Source organism: Pollicipes pollicipes, unplaced genomic scaffold, assembly GCF_011947565.3.
Source record: "Pollicipes pollicipes isolate AB1234 unplaced genomic scaffold, Ppol_2.1 Scaffold_7231;HRSCAF=8579_pilon_pilon_pilon, whole genome shotgun sequence".
Taxonomy (NCBI): domain Eukaryota; kingdom Metazoa; phylum Arthropoda; class Thecostraca; order Pollicipedomorpha; family Pollicipedidae; genus Pollicipes; species Pollicipes pollicipes.
Window position 1 is genome coordinate 29385690 of NW_023597034.1, and position 18579 is coordinate 29404268.

Sequence of the window (18579 nt, forward strand, 5' to 3'; positions counted from 1 at the left end):
TTAGCTGTTTTGTATCTTCTTGGCTGCATGCATAAAACAGCAAACACTGGAGATGGGGCCTTTTTCATGGTGCGTACTATGATAGCCACAGCATATCTTGTTCGAAATTTTGTGACTATGTGAACCAGTTGTCTTCTCGACTCGCGGAGGCTACAGCACACCTATATTGACGGTCCCGCCTGACTCTGTAGGCGGCCAGCATACAGTCGGCGCTCTGACGGATCACCAGGCGGCCGCCGGCGTGCCCCGCTCGAGCCGCGATGAAGGGCAGACGAACGCCGACAGGGGGCGGTCAGGGCCCGCCGCGCCGGAGCCCGCGCACCGCCGCCGCCGCCGCCGCCAAGCCGCGTCTCTCCGTGCAGCAGCTGCGCCAGCAGCAGCGGGCGGCGGCGGCGGCGGCCGGCCGACAGCCGCAGCCACAGCCGCAGCTGCAGCTGCACGACCCGCTGGCGCCGGTCAGTCGCCAAATGTGGCCGTAGGGCACACTCGACACACCTGGGATTTCTGAATGCACCACACCTCAACAGCAAAATAAATGAGCTCTTCGCATGCGCGTAATTTACTGTCTCTCACACTGCACTAGATGGCTGTCTCTCGTGGCACCGAAGTACATACGAGGTGTACGAGGTGAACCCTCTCTCGAGCAGGGATTTCGTACCGCTGCTCTTTGGCGTCCCATCTGCGCCACACAGGTACTATGTGACACTGGTGGGAATGTCTGGCGTGGTGGAGGGGCAGTGAGGGGTGCCGTCGCGGCGTCTGGTAGGCACGGACGACGGGTCAGCCGCAGCCGCCAGCTTGGACTGTTGTCTGTGTCAGAGCACCATCGCACGCACGCACGTCTCCGTGCGCTCTGACTGTAATGTTGTATAAACCCGTGTTTATCAGCCAAGTGGCGAGCTGTGTGTGTGGCTGGTGCTGCAGTGTGACGCGGCAGCGGCAGTCGGGCGCCTCCCCACCGGCCTGGTGTTGGAGGAACGGCTGCCAGAGCCGACCACGCCCGACCAGCCGAACCGGCCGACCTCGCCCACCCAGCTGGCTGACGTCTGGGATAGGTCGGTGGGGAGGAGGAGTGCTCTGCTTGGCACCAGCAGCAGCCGGCAAACGAGGAGAACACTGGCGCGTGCCATTATACGGCACCTCCGTGGGGAAGTGGGAGCGGGATAATCACAGTGTTGACTTCAAGCATATCAGTATAAACTGGTGGGCCATATTTTCGTGTTGTCACCCTACCGTTATCATTAAGTGCGATATATTGTCTGCTGCAGTCCTGCTGGCATTTCTGCAAAGCTGCACATGCCGCCGTATGCCGGACGGCGCTGACCGTTACCGTACGCAGACGGGCCTGGTTTCCCCTCCATGCGTGCCGTGCCGTCTGACGTGTCGCCCTGGACAGGTGCCGCCAGCTGGGGCTGGTGGACCGGTGCGCGCGCGTGCCGGCCCGCCCGGCCACCGACGAGCAGCTGCTCACCTGCCACAGCGCCGAGCACGTGGAGATGTGGCGTCAGCGCGACCAGGTCAGGGCAGACGGTGGTGCCGCCCAGATGCGGGTGGGAAGGGACGCTCGGCTGCCAGAACTGGGAGGGCAAGAGCGCTCGACTACCCCGCACCCGCTCACCCGCGGCGGAGCTCCCGCGGTGTGCTCCCCCGCCCTCCCCACCCCTTGAGGTGGGTTCGGTCTCTTTGGTCCTCCACTGCGTGGGGAACTCCTATCCGGTTCGTGTGTTCCAATCGAGCGAACTCTACAGAGGCAGCGACGCAGTTTGCCTGTATTCTGTGGGAAATTTATCCCGCGTGGACCCACGTGGACGCTGCGAAGTGACCCTCCTGAGTCGTGACGCTTGCTCCGGGCGGGCCTGCAACTGATGGGTGGTGACTGGTGCTCCAGGCCGCGTTTTGCCGCGCCGCCCTGGCGGCCGGCTCAGCGATAGAGCTCACCGACCAGATCCTGGAGGGGAAGCTGCAGAACGGCTTCGTCATGGTCGGGTAAGAGACATGCTCGCATGTGTGAGAAAGAAAACCGGACTATCGTCTGTTTAGTTCACTGCGCTGTGGGAACTCTTGCGCCAAGAACATCGTGACATTGGTTTTAACCTCGGCAGGTTGAAAAAGGACTTGTTTTGTACAGACATTCTGAACAATGATACAAAAATTGCAAGTAGTAGTTTCGCAAATTTGTAATTTTACAACTCCTGATGTGTTCGCATTGACGCTATACACCGAGGACAATGCGAATAAAAGTAACACGAGACGTTGCCCGGTTGTCAAATGTAGTTTCGCGCCAGGCCATACTGCTGGAACTTCCCCGATCTGCAGTCCAAACCTGACGCCGATTTCAAACACTTGTCGTGTCATCACGCGTGCCTGTCGCGGCCGTTCCCTGCCTCGTCGCGCCGTATCTCCAGCGACCCGCGCCATGGCCGCCGGTGACGAACCGTGCGCCGGCGGCAGGCCGACGGAGCCGGACCCGGCAGCGGACGGCGGCGGCGGCGAGGCGAGCCTGAACCCAGCGGCGCTGGCCGCCCGGCGCGCCGCCGACAGCGGGCGCCGCGTGCTGCTGCTCGACTGGGACGCGCACCACCGACCGGACGCGCAGCGGGCCTTCTACGAGGACGACAGGTGGGTGGCGCGCGCCGCGGCCGGCTGGCGCTGTCCGGCCGGCTGACGGCGGAGCGCGGGAGCCGCCGGGTGCGCCTGTGGAAGAGGCACCCAGTTACGCATGTTGCGTGGGGTCGGACGAAGTGGCGTGCTTTTAACAGGTCATCCACGACAGGTGGAGACACTAGCCATTGCGGCGGTACTGTCCCTTGTGCTCTGTTGTGCCAAACACAGTGCGGTTTGCCTTATTTTGGTAAATTACCTCGTAAAATTCTAGATGTAAAAAAACTGACGTCAATCAGGCTTGCTGTGTGGTTATGTCTGTAGATTGATCGTAAATTACGCAAGTATTAAAGTAACAGGTGACAACCTGCCTCCAGTACATTGGCATGGCTATGTGGTGGGGTCCTCTTTGTGTAATCAGTGATCACACTAAGATGTGATCGAGGCGATCGGTCACATTCGCATGAGCCGAGTGGCTGGCGCTGTCCGGCCGGCTGACGGCGGAGCGCGGGAGCTGCCTGTGGAAGAGGCACCCGACCCCGTTACGCATGTTGCTCGGGATCGGACGGAGTGGCGTGGTGGCTGGCGACGCCAGGCGTCGCCAGCCTGCGACAGGCCCTGCCACAGGTTGATAGGCGCGGACGATTTCGGCCACATTGGCATGAGCTGAGTGGTGTACGGTGTCCTGAGGCGATGCCTGACGGTCGGACTACCAGCACGCTGGCGTCCACTGAGTGCGATCCTCCTGGCTGGTCGGCAGAGTGCTCGTCTTCTCCACCCACCGTCTGGAGGGGGCTGGCTCGCCGCGGCAGCCGGCTGACGGCGACTTCGACGCCGCCGGCGCCGGCCAGGGCGCTGGCTTCACCTGGAACGTGCCGCTGGACGGGGCGGCGGGCGACGCTGAGCTGCTGGCCGTCTGGCACCGGCTGCTGCTGCCAGCCGCCTACGAGGTGCGACCACCAGCCGCCATCACTGGCACGCCCACAGACGCTGCGAGTTACTGCAGGATTCTTTTGGAAGTATCCGTGTTTGTTTGTGCTGTTTGTTGCGAAGGTGTGAGGGCACGCAGCAAGTCGTTGCTTGGCAGTGCGTGTGAAGGTTACATGTGGATGAGATACGCTTTGCAGGCATGGGACTGGCCGTATTTAAACGGCGTGAATGGTAGTTGGGCCACATCCAGCGGCTCATTCATTTTTTTCCTGTTCACAAATGTGTTCGAATGCCTTGCCTAACGTGTGCGAATGCCTAACCTGTCAAAGACCACCGCCTGGTCCGGAGGCTAATCCATAGATGGTACACGATTATCACCGGCCTGGGGAGGGGGGGGGGGGGGGCGTAAAGCGTTGCCTAGACATTCTGAGTCACGCGGCGGGACCCTCTCCGCCGTTCAGTGCGGTGTGACGCTGTGTCCGTCTGTTGCAGTTCGCGCCTGACCTGGTGGTCGTGTCCGCCGGCTTCGGAGCCGCTCTGGGCAACCCCAAGGTAGGTCAGCCACGTCAGGCTGTCTCAGATCCACCTGGTGGGTGGGTTAGTCAGCCATGTTTGGCTGTTTGAGGCTCACTGGGTAGGTGGGGAGGGGTGGGGCGTGGGCGCTTTCCCTGCCGAGAAGCTGGCCACGATGAACCGGCAGTACTTCGACGGTGCCCCCGGTTGTGTCTGCTTGCCATGCCATTTTGTATGAACTGCGCCATGAGGTAGCGGTCAAAGTCATAATTATCATAATCATTGATCATCAGTGATCAAAAACATCAGTCATTATCTCATTAAAGATAATTTTGTAATGCCAGAATATAATTTTTTCATTCTTCTGTAGGGTAAGGCGGTCTTGCTTCTGTAGTCAGACGTGTTGGGCCCGTGTTCTCTGCAGTGCGGAACGACGCGTTGGCCAGCGTCCGATGTGCTGCAAGCACGCCATGCCTTCCACCCCAGCACGCCCACGACACCGCACTGCATGGTACTGTGCCTGCCACCCCGGCATGTCCGCCGTGTTGCAGGTCGGTATGCGCGTGACGCCGGCCTGTTTCGGTCACCTGACCCACGCCCTGCTAGCACTGGCCGCCGGCCGGCTGCTGGCCGTGCTGGCCGGCCAGCTCCGTCTGCCGGCGCTGGCCCCGGCGGCGGCGCACACGCTGGGGGCGCTGCTGGGCGACCGGCCGCCGCCGCTGGCCGCCGGCCTGGGCCCGCCCGCGCCCAGGTCAGCAGAGTGGAGACTTAGGACTTGTGAGGCGGTTGGGGGATCGTTTGGGCATGGAATCTGCGTTGCTCTTGCGTTGGAAACATGTAAGAATTAAATCATGCTGTTTGTGTTGGCAACGGAACTAAATGACTAGATAAGTAAAATAAAACACGACTTTTTATGTTTGTCAGGTCATGTCATGCCTGTAGTCAGACATTTTGTCTGCACTACCAAGGTATGTCCCGGCACCCTTGGCTGTCAATTCATTTAAACTGTTGTGCAGACGTGATCTGCATGTGAAGCGCCTGAATATTGAAAACGTCCCTGATAATGCAAGTTGAGTATTTGGATGTGCTGTACGTGTACAGGCTGCGGTGTGTGTCCACCTGTCGTGAGCTGGGACCGTGAGCGCGGCTCCTCGTTTCGTCGCGTCGTTTCCGGTGTCGCTGGCCGGCCGGCGCTGGCTGGCGCCAAGGTGACCGCCCCTCCCCCTCATCGGCAGCCTGGAGACCACCATCCTGGACGTGATGTGCGCGCACCACAGCGTCTTCCGCTGCTTCTCGCACCTGGAGACGTTCTCGGCGGCGGACGCGGCGGCGGCGGCGGAGATGCCGGACTGCCACTGGCCGTCTGCCGGCCGTTTGCCGGACGCGGCCCTGCCGGCCGGACTGGGGACCGGATCGGAGGCCGAACCGGAGGCTGGCGCACAGGACCACGGCGAGCTGCTCAACAGGCTGCTGTTGGGTGAGTGGTGCGGCGGCAGGCGTCCGTGGCAGCACTGCATGTTGTCCTGCCTCGCCCCTGGGCCTGTCCGGAGAATATGGCCACTGTCCTGTTTGCATAACTGTACTGCATAGGGCGTGATGGTCGGGCGTGGGCCACAAAGTTTTGGTTTTCGGGATACTGCTTGCAAGAGAGTATGACCCGTAGTATGGGGTGCAGAAGAGCTCGGGAAGATTTTGCAGTGTTTGTTTTGTAGCTGGCCTTCGACCCCACCTAGTGTTTGGCTGTCCTAGCGAGAGTTCTGCCGACGAGGAGCTTGCTTCGCCGAATATTGGCTTCAGCAGCAGTTCTGTGTTTAGTCAGCGAGTCGTTGTGTGCGAATGTGGCTTGGTCACTCGGCCCGGCTGCCTGACGCGGCGCGTGAGTGTGGATAATCCTGCCGAGCGCCCTCTGTCGTCTGTCGTCTGTCCTCTGCCGTCTGTCATCTGCCGCCTGTCGTCTGCCGGTATGACGGTGTACACTCCGCTGCAGCGCCGCCGACGCCGACGCCCGCCCACCGGGTGTACCTGGCCACCGACCGGCAGATGCTGCGACACCGCAACACCTCCGACCCGTGAGTGGCGGCCGTCAGTGGCGCGGCCGGGCCGCTGCCGGCAGCGATGGCGACGGCCCGGCCGACGGCAGTCGGGACACCGGGTCTGGTCGGTCGGGGAGACTTGGCCTGGCTGACGGCGGCGGTCTGACGGGTATAGGGAAGCAAGTAGAAGTGAACTGAGATAACCTCAGCTGCTAGCATGCCACAAAGTCTCAACGGATAACAAAGCTACGGCAGGGAAATATTTCCCCATGTATGTGTCGTGAAAGCTGGACGCACAACGTGCTGTGCAGCAGCTGCGGGCTGGAATATACCAACAATCAGCTGAGCCTGAGCGGTGCACTGCGTCGCGTGGTGCGTGTTGCCGTGCGTCCGCGCCGCCTCTCCACCGCGCGGCTCTGAACTCCCTCCCACTCCTCAGGCAGCACCCGGAGCGTCCCGAGCGGCTGACGGCCGTGATGAGCCGGCTGGCTGACTGGGGACTGGACGGCCGCTGCCACCGGCCGGCCGAGCCGCGGCGCGTCTCCGAGGACCAGCTGCTGGCCGTGCACGAGCCGGCCCACCTGGCGGCCATGGCCGACACGGCCGGCCAGCCGGCCGACGAGCTGGACCGCCAGGCGGAGCGGTACGACTCGGTCTACCTGGCGCCCGACAGCTACGACTGCGCCCTGCTGGCCGCCGGCTGCGTGGTGGAGGTGCGGACCGAGCTCCGGACGGGGTTGGGCCGGGCTCGGGTCGGGTCGGGCTCGGGTCGGGTCGGGTCGGGTCGGGTCGGATCGGATCAGGCCGGACTGGGTCGGGTCGGATCGGGTCGGACTGGGTCGGGTCGGATCGGGTCAGGTCGAGTCGAGTCGAGTCGAGTCGAGTCGAGTCGAGTCGAGTCGGGTCGAGTCGAGTCGAGTCGAGTCGAGTCGGATCGGATCGGATCGGATCGGAGCGGCGGTGCGGCCGACGTCTAGCCACGTACGGGGATGGGATGTTGCGTTACGACCTTTGCCTCTAAGCTTTGTTGCCGACGCCTTCCCAGTGTATCTGGTCTTAGTCATGTTGTACCTTGGAGGGTCTACATATTGAAGGTGCCCATGCCCATTACTCAGATAGCTATGGCATGCTTTCGTTATTGGCTCATAATGCCTGCTGGATAGTGTCGTCATCCGTGTGGAATACGCCGGCGACGGTCGGTGGGGCGTAACCACGCTGTCCCCGCTGCCGCCGCCGCTGAGCTGCTCTCCGGCTGCTTCGGCAGGCGGTGGACAGCGTGCTCTCCGGCGAGGGTGGCGCTGCCGCGTGCGTGGTGCGCCCCCCCCCCCCCCCCCCCCCCTCCCCCGGCCACCACGCCGGGCGGCCCCCGCCGCCGCTGACCCGCGTCCCGGCCTCTCCGACAGGCGGTGGATAGCGTGCTCTCCGGCGAGGGTGGCGCCGCCGCGTGCGTGGTTCGGCCACCCGGCCACCACGCCGAGCCGCACACCCCGCACGGCTTCTGCCTGTTCAACAACGTGGCGGTGGCGGCGCGCCACGCCTGCCGCGCGCATGGCCTCAGTCGCGTGCTCGTCGTCGACTGGGACGTCCACCACGGCAACGGTGAGGACCGCGCGGCGCACCCGTCAGTCGGCGACGGGAGGGAGATCGGAGCGGAGAGCGGGGCTGTGGTGGTAATGCTGGGATCGGAGGTTTGGTGCGCTAGGCGCCGAGCTCATTTGTCGGTGTACATGTCATCAGGGACTCCCATAGATATGGCTTTTGGTATGTACCCCGCCTGCAAATCGCGTGTCAATGCCACAAGGCCTGGAGCAAAATTAAGGGGAAAATAACTACACTCATAAATCTCAGATGACAAGTTTTTCTTTGAAACCAGCGGAGTACGGCACGCATGCGGTAGATGCACCTGGATCATGACGATCACAATTGATAGGGATGACGTTTGGGCACGGCATTTGGTGTTCTGACCGTGTCAGCTGAATGGATGTGCGGCGGACACTTAGCATAGGATTTTGTATGGCACGGCCCTCAATCGTTCAGCCGCAGTTTGTGGGACTTCGACCATATGCAATTGGATTGAGTGCTTTGTGTTTTGTGATGCGTTTCACTGGTTGGATCGAGTTTCACCGTTGTCTTCTCACCATCATTGCATGGCAATTACGCCGTCGTGGCTCGCCCGGTCGCCGCAGGCATTCAGCACATGTTCTACGAGGACCGCGACGTGCTGTACCTCTCGCTGCACCGGCACGACCACGGCTTCTTCTTCCCGATGTCGGACGACGGCGACCACGACCGCGTGGGCGAGGGGGCCGGGCGCGGCTTCAACGTGAACGTGCCCTGGAACCGCGCGCGCATGGCTGGTGCCGAGTACCTGGCCGCGTTCCTGGCCGTCGTGCTGCCGGTGGCGTACCAGTTCGCGCCGGAGCTGGTGTTCGTGTCTGCCGGGTTCGACGCGGCGCGAGGCGACCCGCTGGGCGGTTACGGCGTGGCGCCAGAGGTGTACGGCCACCTGACGCACCACCTGGCGGCGCTGGCCGGCGGCCGGTTGGTGGTGGCGCTCGAGGGCGGCTACAACCTGACCAGCGTCGCCTACAGCATGGCCATGTGCGTGCGCGCGCTGCTGGGCGACGCGCCTGTGCAGCTGGCGCCGCAGGCCGCGCCCAACGCGAGCGCCGCGCAGACGCTGCGTGACGTGGCGGCCAGCCAGCGGCCGTTCTGGCCGGCCGTGGCGCCGCCGCGTCGCCTGCCGGCCGAGCCGCTCGACGCCGTGCGTAGGCTGGTGCGGGAGCGGCACGCCGCCGCGGCCGGCCCGGCCGAGCCGTCGAGCCAGACGGAGCTGGACGGACAGACGGAAGGGCTCAGCCACACAGAGCGAGCAGGTCAGGCAGAGCGAGACGGTCCGACGGAGAAGGCCGCCCAGTGTCCGCTGAAGACGCCGCCTCGGACCGCGTGGGTGGCGGAGGTGACCGCTGGAGGTGATGCGGCTGCCGCGCCCGACGTCTCTGCGCTGCTCGACGGCCTGACGCTGGCCGAGAGCGGGCCGCCGCCTGCTGCCACACCGCAGTCGCCGCCGGCCGCGGTGTGGGCCGCGCCGGCCGGCGACGGTGGCGGGGTGGCGCGGTTTGCGGCGGCGGCGGGCGGCGCGGGCGGCGCGGGCACCGGAGCGGCGGGCAGCGAGGAGCCGGGAGACACCGGCGGCGAGGAGCCAGAAGCCGCTGGCGGCGAGGAGCTGGGAGCCACCGGCGGCTCGGCACCCGGTGAAGAGCTGGTGGCGGGAGCGACAGCGGCAGCGGCTGCGGCAGCGGCGGAGAGCGCGACCATCGCCGAGTGCCTTCTGCTGCAGCAGGAGCTGGACGTAAGCTGAATGCGGCATGTCGCTGGCGTCCCGCTTTCATGGAAAGGTTTTCTGGACATGGTGTCACGCATTTTGTTTTGCATGCTGTAGCCGTAATGAATCCGTCAGCGAATGCAAATTGCTAGATCCCTTTACCTAGGTGGCTTTTGAACAATAAGCAGCTTTGCGTGCCGAATGAGAAGCGCGTGTTGCGACACAGCAAGCGTAGTCCCTTGAACAAACAGGCAAATTTCCAACTGCGATCCCAGGCCTGCGTCCTAACCGGAACCATGGCCGACGAAGTACGTAGTTTGCGTAATATGAGCCCTGACGGCACAGCTCCAAACTGCATGTTTTTGATGTGGAGAGGCGCGGTGCCTCATGTCCGTGGAGTGAATGGGTGACGAGTGCACGAATGACTGAGCAGGAGGAACGAAAACTGGTGTCGTTCTGCTTGGATTTGTCTGACGGTTTGTTCGCAAATGCCTTTGGGATTGCAGCAGGTTGGGTGTGAGTACGTGACCGGGTCTGGTCGGTGTACCGCCGTGGTGGCTGACCAGTGACCGGGTCTGGTCGGTGTACCGCCGTGGTGGCTGACCTGTGACCAGGTCTGGTCGGTGTACCGCCTTGGTAGCTGACCAGTGACCGGGTCCGGTTGGTGTACCGCCGTGGTGGCTGACCAGTGACCGGGTCTGGTCAGTGTACCGCCGTGGTGGCTGACCTGTGACCGGGTCTGGTTGGTGTACCGCCGTGGTGGCTGACCAGTGACCGGGTCTGGTCGGTGTACCGCCGTGGTGGCTGACCTGTGACCGGGTCTGGCCGGTGTACCGCCGTGGTCACTGGCCGGTGCCACCCGTTGGTGGACCGCACGCACGCACCCCTAGGTGTGCGTCTGCTTCATGACGTACTCAACGGCACGATACGCTGCGCGAATTCCGTATATGGAAGTGCAGTGTTTTATACGTACATGATCTTAATCGGCAGCATTTTGGCCTCATTACTGCTAATCCTTAGGTTTATTATATTAGCCGTCTGAAAGATCATGTTGACTGCACCCTGTCGAAGGGCTTCAATGTTTATGCATGGTAGCATAGCCACACAGCAGGAGTGTTTGGAAGCAAGGAGAATGTTATAGCAGTGCTGGTCATTCCGGCATTGCATAGCGTGTCAGATCGCGTCATTGGTGTACGGGTTCACTGCGTGTGGCGTGCTAGTGAGGGTCATTAAGGCGAGTGGTTTAAAACTGGATGCATTAATTGCACATGCAGGAGGTGTTAGTCGCATTGCAAACATGTCCCGGTTTTGCTGGACGTGAGGGCGAACGTGGAGTGGTCAAAGTCGTCTTGGTGTTCAGAATATCCCCGGCTTATGTTAGTGTACTCTCCCAACGTGACGGCAAGACGTGGAGGCTGTCCCGCTGGTGATAAATCACACTGACTGCCATTCGCATTCACATTGATTGAGTTTAGCTGTGAAGATATCACGGTCTCTAACTTGGTCCCAAAGAAACATCTGTTCATCCGATAGCGGTTAATAAGGACACGTCCGACTTACGCTACTGGTCATGCAAATTTGCTGCATGTCTAGGCGATAATTGGGGCTAAGAATCAGCGAAATCTCCATGCCACAAGATCCCTTCAAAATAGCGCCGGACCATTTTATTGTTCCAAATTTTACGAGCCAGGAATTTGGGAGCAGGGAGCCGTGTGTCGAGAAGTTTTCACTAAATAAACACAGGTGTGTAATGCAGGCCACGGAATTGGAGATGGCCTATTTGGGTAAAGTGCTTTGAATAGCCCTATGATTAGCTGAACTTGGCATGTGCAATAATATGAGCACGCAGGGTCGTTACTTTATCCATCACGCGTTCTCACCGCTGAAGTTACTAAGCTGTTTGTTTTGCTAGCATGTGGGTGTCATTGAGATTATCGTCACTGCAAGCGCGGCAAAAACGGAGATAAGGTCAGTTGTTTATTTCGTTGGCGTATTACTCCCGTAATAGCCGCGACCAGTTAAAAGCGTAGAAGCAGACAGGCTTAACATCGCAAAGTGGAGGTTTGGCTCTTCTCCGATGTCTTTCCACTTCGCATTCAAAACTAGCTGCTTTCTTAGTTCGTGGACTTTGAAACTGGTCGCTTATTTTTGACGAAAGGTGTATATTCGGGCCCATGTGCAAGAGCACATGTTACGACCTCGGGGCTCATTGACCCATTGTAATTTCATCAACGTTTTAAGGTAGCATATGGCTATGAAAATTAAGCTGAATCATATACTGCCCTGCAGTTACATGTATATGCCTTTTCATGTCCCGAACTTTTTTCTTGTGTGTGCTTTTTCATGTTCCGAAAGATTCACGGAGAGTTGACAGAGCCCTGAAAATAGCCGCGTGCTTTTAGAGTTCTCTGTATGGGTACGGTCGTAGATTGTGTCCACACGTCATGTCAACCAGCCAACCGTGGTTAGCCGCATCGAGCCGGACAGCATTGGACTGGTGCAGGCGGTGCTCCGGTTGATCTGGCAGTGCCGCTGCAGAACATGTACTGCCATTACAGGCCGGCGCAGGTGTCATTCCCTTAGCCGGTGATTCACAGCTCGGTGGGATAACACTTGATGGACGCGAACTCCGAAGCATGCATTTATTTTGATGTTCTGATCACATCAGCACTTAAGTACCAAAACGCTCGGTAAAAGGACTGCGGAGATAACGACATTACCATGCGATAGAAGAAAGCGGTGAGCTTGTCCGCAGTTCAGGTCGCTGCCCCGTTACATCTTGACTTCCGTGCTTCTCTATCGCCAGCCTGCCAGTTGAGAAAGCAACGCATTTGGCCGGCAGTCTTTGCCGGCTCGCTGTGCGGCATCAGGCCACATCTTGCTCGCAGTCGGTCTGTACGGACTCATCCGACTCGCTGCGCTCGTCCTGCTCCGGGATCGAGTCGGTCGCCGACTCAGACTCGGACTCGGACTCGGCCTCGGAGCTCGTCTCGCCGTCGTCGTTCGGCGGTGACTCGTCTGTTCCTCTCGGGGTGTCCGGCACCTCCACACTGGCCTCGGCCGCCTCGGCCCCGTGGCTCGTGACCGGCTCCTCCGCCGCCGCCTCCGCAGCCACCTCCGCCGCCGCCGCCGCGGGGGCGGTGGCGGCAGCGACGGCGCCGAACCGTCCGGCCAGCAGCACGCTGCGCAGCTGCCTGTCGAGCCGACGCAGGCGACGCCGCTGGCTCGCCAGCCTCCGGTCGCTGGCGGCGCGGCAGCGGGCGCACCGGCCGCTGCCGCCGCTGACGGCCAGCAGCAGCAGCGGGCTGGCGGCGCCGCCGAGCCGCTCGCCCGGCCCGCGCCGCCGCTCGCAGCACCAGTTGACGCGCGCCACCGGCAGGCCACTCAGCTGCGCCTGCAGCGCGAACGGCTGCGGCGGCCGGCGCAGCGAGACGAAGGTGACGCGCTGGCGCGGCCGCGCGGCGCCGCTGAAGACGAGCCGTAGCGCGTCGCCGGCTGCCTGGCGCACTTCAAGCTGCTGAGGTTTCCGCGGCCCGCTCAGCGGCAGGAAGGCCAGCGTCACCGTACACGGCTCGCCGTCGCCGAGGGACGGGCCCGAGAGGCTCATCGCCGCCCGGGACCGCGGCCGGCTCGCTGGCAGCAGGTGTCCGGGTACGCCGCGCCGTCACCCCATGCTGCGCTGCGGGCTGCTGCGCGCTGGGAGCCGGCCGCGGTGTGAGCGGGGCGCCGGCCCGTCCGCCGCGCCGCCTCGCGTCCCCTGACGGCGGTCCGGCGCGGGCCCCAGCGGCGACACCGGACTGGGCGGCCGGTGCTGACCGGCCGGACGGCGTGGACACGCGCGGTCGGTGACGCCGGCCGCGGAGGACTGCCGCCCACCGGCCGTCGGTGACCGCTCGGTCGATACAAGGTGCGGCGGCCGCTGGTGGACCGCGTGCACGGCTGATCCGCCGCTGGTGATCGACCGCCGCCGGCTGACCCGGTGCCCTCCTCACGGCGGGCGGGCGGTCCGAGTCCACACGTGCCGCACATTCAGAGGCCGTGTGTGTCTGCTGGGGCTCGCTCCCCTCTTACGCCGGCGATCGAGCCGCGAGTAGACGAGCACCAGGAACGCGGCGCTGTGCAGCTCTTTTGTGGCGCTGCGACGTGGCGGTGAGACCTGCTGGGATTGGGGCGTCGTTGAATATGCGTGGAGTCTAGGCTGATCGCGCTGTGCCTGGTTTCGGTCAGTCTGGCTGGATGGCTTCTGCGCCGGCCGGCCCTCTCAATGAGAAAACGATTTTCCGTCAAAGCAGCATTTGAAGGGTCGATTATTCGTGTGAGCGCCTACAGCCTGGGAAGGGCGGGCTCTTTATGAGTCCTATGTGTACGCGTATGACATTTAATATTAAACTACGAACCACTACACAATGTTGCATCGCCCATACGGGTAGAAAACAATTCCATTCATAGTACATACCAGGCGGTGACGTCATTGGTTGAGTGCGTGATGTTTTCAGGAATGCCCGTAATGTCGTCATATTCGGGAAAGTTCTCATGTTTTAACAATTCGTACCGAGGAAACGGATGTTGATTTCGGTATGTCTTGTCTTCCCACGTCCTTCCCCGCGGTGCCTCCTCTGCCTGCCCGGGCGAGAGGCAGGCGACTTGAGTGCGTCGCAATGTCCCAACGATACCACTCTTCGCATGCTCAGCAGTGTGGTTGCGCGGTGCCGTGAGCCTGCCGTCGTCGAGCGTGCTCGGCACCGGCACGGTCACGCGGCCGAGGGGCGCGGCGCGTCGTCGCCAGGCTCGGACGTCACGTCACGATGCCGCGGGGCGGTGCGGTGCTGACGTGCCGGCCCGCCGCAGGGCATGTACGCCGTGATCCCGCTGCCGGGCTGCCCGCACCTGAGCACCGTGTGCGAGCTGCCGGCGGCCGGCATCGACGCCAGCGAGCCGTGCTGCGAGTGCGGCGACCTCCAGGAAAACTGGGTCTGCCTCACCTGCTACCAGGTGAGGGCGGCGCGGTCTGAGCCGCGGCCGGGTGGGCACGAGCGGGCTCGCCTGCCAGAAGGTGAGGGAGCCGCTGTCGCAGCCACCACCAGGCTGAAACGCAGTCCACCTGGGCCGCGAGTAAGAGAAATAGGGGTCTGTGCCTTCTGATATCATGTGTGTACTGGGTCTGCTGTTACGGGATGAGAACGACAACTTGATTTTTGGTACAAAATGTGATAGGCACATTCCTCATCGCTCTGGCCATGTCCTTGTGGCGTTATGCCGTCCCTGTGGCGTCCCTTTGGCTGTATCGTCCCTGTATCATATTCGTAATTATAGCATTGAAGTCCCTGCAGCTGTGGTTGCTTTCATGAATAACGATCCGTTACGGGAGCGGTGGTCAAACTTAGCAATTTTCACTTTCTATTACTCTTTGCCAAACTGCATGTGCTATCATGTGCCTGTCATGTGCTTCTTCAGTGCTTTTTGTTATATCGTGTACCCCGATGAGCACGTGCACCTTTGGTCCCACGGCAGTGTTAGTGTTCCTCCGCTCTTGTGCCTTCCGCCCCTCCCCTCCTTGTATCCTTGTGGTCATGCAGTTATCTTCTCCCCTGGTGTCACGTGCCGGCTTGTCCCTGTGGCCGCACTGTTGCTACATAGTCTGCTGTTCCCCTAAGGTTGTGTGCTCCCGCTGTGCCCCGGTATTTCGGTTGCGTGCTCTGTGCTTTTCGGCGGCTCGGCCCCCGCTGCCGCCGCGGCTCGGCCGTGCACGTGTCCCCGCTGTGCCGCACTGAGTCGGCCTCTCCCTGGTGGCGGCCGTGTCATGTCGACGCTGAGGCGGCCCGCTCCGCTCCCAGGTGTGCTGCGGCCGGTACCGCGCCTGCCACATGCTCGACCACGGCGCCGTCAGCGGCCACTGCATGGTGCTCAGCCTGGCCGACCTCTCCGTCTGGTGCTACGTCTGCGAGGCGTACGTGCACCACGAGCGCCTGATCGCCGCCAAACGCTCGGCCCACCGCAGCAAGTTCGGCGTGGACATGCCGGTCTGACGGACCGGCCGGCGGGGGGAGCGGAGTGGGCCGCCGGTCTGACGGACCGGCCGGCGCGGGACGGGCTGCCGACCGCTGACAGACGGGGCGGCGCGGGACGGGCTGCCGGCGGCTGACAGACACGGGACGGGCTGCCGGCGGCTGACAGACGCGGGACGGGCTGCCGGCGGCTGACAGACGCGGGACGGGCGAGATGCGCAGTCTGGTGGCGCGGCCTCGGTCACGTGGGCTGTACCAAGTGCGCTTAATCCTGGCGGCTGTGGGTGGTGGTGGTGTGAGCAGCGTGCGAACGAGTGCGAGAGGTCTTCAGATTGAGGGCATGAACGGAGATGTGGTATCTTGGAATCTCCAACAACAATTTTCAGCCACGTATCTAGCCTGCGTCGAAACATCTGTGTCACTATCCAGTATTGTGGAGGCCCGGTGCAGTGGTGAAATGAAGCCTCACCCGAGGACTACCAACATTTCTTCGCACGCTGTCCTCATCCTGGGGTATACCCTGTGTGGTCGCCATCTTTTATCATGTGAAATATTGCTTCCCTAATTCGTTCCATCGGCTGAGATGCCACCTCGGCGGCCATAAAGATGGCGTTCATTGACATGGGCATGACAAAGTCCACGTCCAGCGTCCGTGCGATGTAGTCAGTCATTCCCTTACCATAGATGTGATGACCGGCCACTGGATCGCCTCACTTCGAGAAGCGTTTAAAAACGCGGCATCGCAGCGTTTCAGTTTTGGAATACCACTAGTGCAGTTTGGCGAGGCAACGAAATTCTGCAATCTGTTCCGTGTCTTTTGTTTATAGTTTGGACAGACCGACGTTTTGGTAAAACGTCGCAGCTTTGAGATTTCCTTTGATTTGCTGCCCTGTACAACTGTCGTGGCAACAGAGCTTCTATGGGAGTCGTGGCTATCAGACTATTGAGCTTCCCTCCCGGATACTGCCGCATCAGTAAACCAGTTCGTCGGCATTCCATGGCCTGGCGATGGACAGTGTCATGTAAACTCGAGGTCGCTTCCAGATCCGCGACGGAATCGCCCCGGTCCTTCCAACTCGGTCGCTCGGTGCCTTTCGAAGGCCATGTAGATTGTGCGGTTGTGAAGTTTCATTAAGGACACGTAGCCGATAGACTAAGTAGCATGAGGTAAATCTTTGCCAAACCCGGAGCCGAGGGGAAGATCTGACTCTGATCCTTTGTGCTTGATCACGTACGAAGGACGAGTTGTGGTGTGGTCTATTACAATTATTTATTTACTTTTTGGTATGATCGGTTAGGATAATTCAATGAAACCGACATTGAATTCGTCACTCGTCTTGTTCATGAAGGAAAGCATTCCTTCGGGCCGTTCTCTGCATATATTCCAAGTGCGTTTTGGCGTAGATAAAAATGTTTGCCATCTCTGGTGTAACCACTAACGGTCGGATATATCAAAATGACATTTTTACCGGGGTTATCAGCTATTTTTTTATTTTTTGGTTTGACTGAGGCTATCATCTATTGTACTTAATAACTCCATGTCACATTGGACTAATAACAAATGTATAATGCGCACATGCACTGAGTTCCTGGCGTGCGTTTTACCAACTGACGAAAACAGTTAACAACCGTTGTTTTGTAGACCCTCGTCGGCCTCGGGGCGCCGTAGATGTCGCATGTCTGACCGTAGTGCATTACCGAATGCTTGCTGGCACATTGGCGGTCCATTGGAAGACCACGGCAAAAGGTCTTACTTGAAATTGACCATACTTATACGCGACAGAAGTAGACACCACTATGATAGAAGTAGACACCACTATCAATGCGCTCTGATGGACGAAGTCAGATGAAGCCACCTGTAACAGCGTTTGCCGACAGGACCAGAAAGTAGTGCAAAGGTCACGGGCCACCAGTAACATTGCAGTGACCAAGGTAGTGGCTTATCGTCGTTTTCGCCTCGTGCCTAGGCAGTTGGCTGTAACCTCCTCGTGCCTAATTAGTTGGCTGTAAAGTGTACTCGTGACATGGGAGGGACGCATTTCAGTGCTTTAATCACACCGCAATCTACCGCCTGCAGCCGCCCTTCTGGCGTGGGGGGCCATCTGGTGAGCCCTGTCCATCGAGACCCCTGTCTGACCTGTCTGTCCACCGGCCCGGTGGGGTGGCCGGCCGGTCGGTGTGCGGGCGCCGGCGCCGCCCCGGCCGCCGGTTGTCGGCGCCGCCCGGTGCCCTGCGCACGACAGACACACCCCTCGACTGGCGGTGTTTGGCGCTGGCAGCCGTCCAGCGACCCGGGGTCCCACCTGGAGCGGTCTGGTGGTCGGCGGCTCTTGGGGGATCGCCGCGTACTAAGCTACTCTTAGAGCTGAAAACAACTCGGGAAGGAATGCATGTTATTTTAAGTTTTAGTGTATTATGAAGCTCAACATTAACATTACGTCTTATGTACTTAATCAGCAAATTTCCAACCGTCCTCCTGAGCATTTTTGCGACGTTGGAGACGAGCTCATGGCAGCCAACGGGTGGGTATATGTAAGGTGCATATTTATAACAGTGTACATATGTGCGATGTGATCATACTTACATTGGTGCTTTCCGGCACCAAACGCTTGTAACTCGGTAACTGGCGTCACCGCGAAGCCTTGTGCTGCTGACGATCGCGGGCCCGCCGACGGGCGCTGCTTGATCTCTACCTCCGCGTCGAAACCGCGATCCTGCCGTCTTTCCCTCGCGAACGTTCGGCGTGTACTTATGTCGCGTGCGGTCAGTGGGGCTCGCTTACGGAGCCATGGCGTTCCAGGGATTTGGTGCACGCTCTTCCGACAATTACGGATGTTTCTGGTTCTCGTTTGTTCTGCCTTCCAATAAAGTTCTGCTTGTCTGCCATACTCCATGCAGTTTATTTCCGTCCGGGAAACTTCGCGTGGCATACGCCAAAGCCACCGCGGCCTGCCGAGATGCCCCGAGGCGATGGGATTACTGCCACCGCGGCCTGCCGAGATGCCCCGAGGCGAAGCGATCACTGCCACCGCGGCCTGCCGAGATGCCCGAGGCGATGGGATTACTGCCACCGCGGCCTGCCGGGATGCCCCGAGGCGACGCGATCACTGCCACCGCGGCCTGCCGAGATGCCCCGAGGCGATGGGATTACTGCAACCGCGGCCTGCCGAGA

At 60.8% G+C, this 18579-nt stretch overlaps 1 protein-coding gene across 1 annotated transcript; it reads left to right on the forward strand.

Annotated features, from left to right (window-relative positions):
- Window positions 1–548: 548 nt before the first annotated feature.
- LOC119109962 (histone deacetylase 6) lies at window positions 549–18288 on the forward strand. Its single transcript, XM_037233708.1, has 18 exons — window positions 549–554; window positions 889–1055; window positions 1397–1517; window positions 1889–1986; window positions 2452–2479; window positions 2597–2619; window positions 3362–3551; window positions 4024–4083; window positions 4596–4666; window positions 5280–5521; window positions 6032–6113; window positions 6517–6790; window positions 7481–7676; window positions 8264–8703; window positions 8830–8953; window positions 9239–9429; window positions 14251–14394; window positions 15237–18288. Exons 1-18 carry the CDS (start codon window positions 549–551, stop codon window positions 15426–15428), a joined length of 2649 nt encoding a protein of 882 aa, XP_037089603.1. The 3' UTR covers window positions 15429–18288.
- The last annotated feature ends 291 nt before the right edge of the window (window positions 18289–18579 follow it).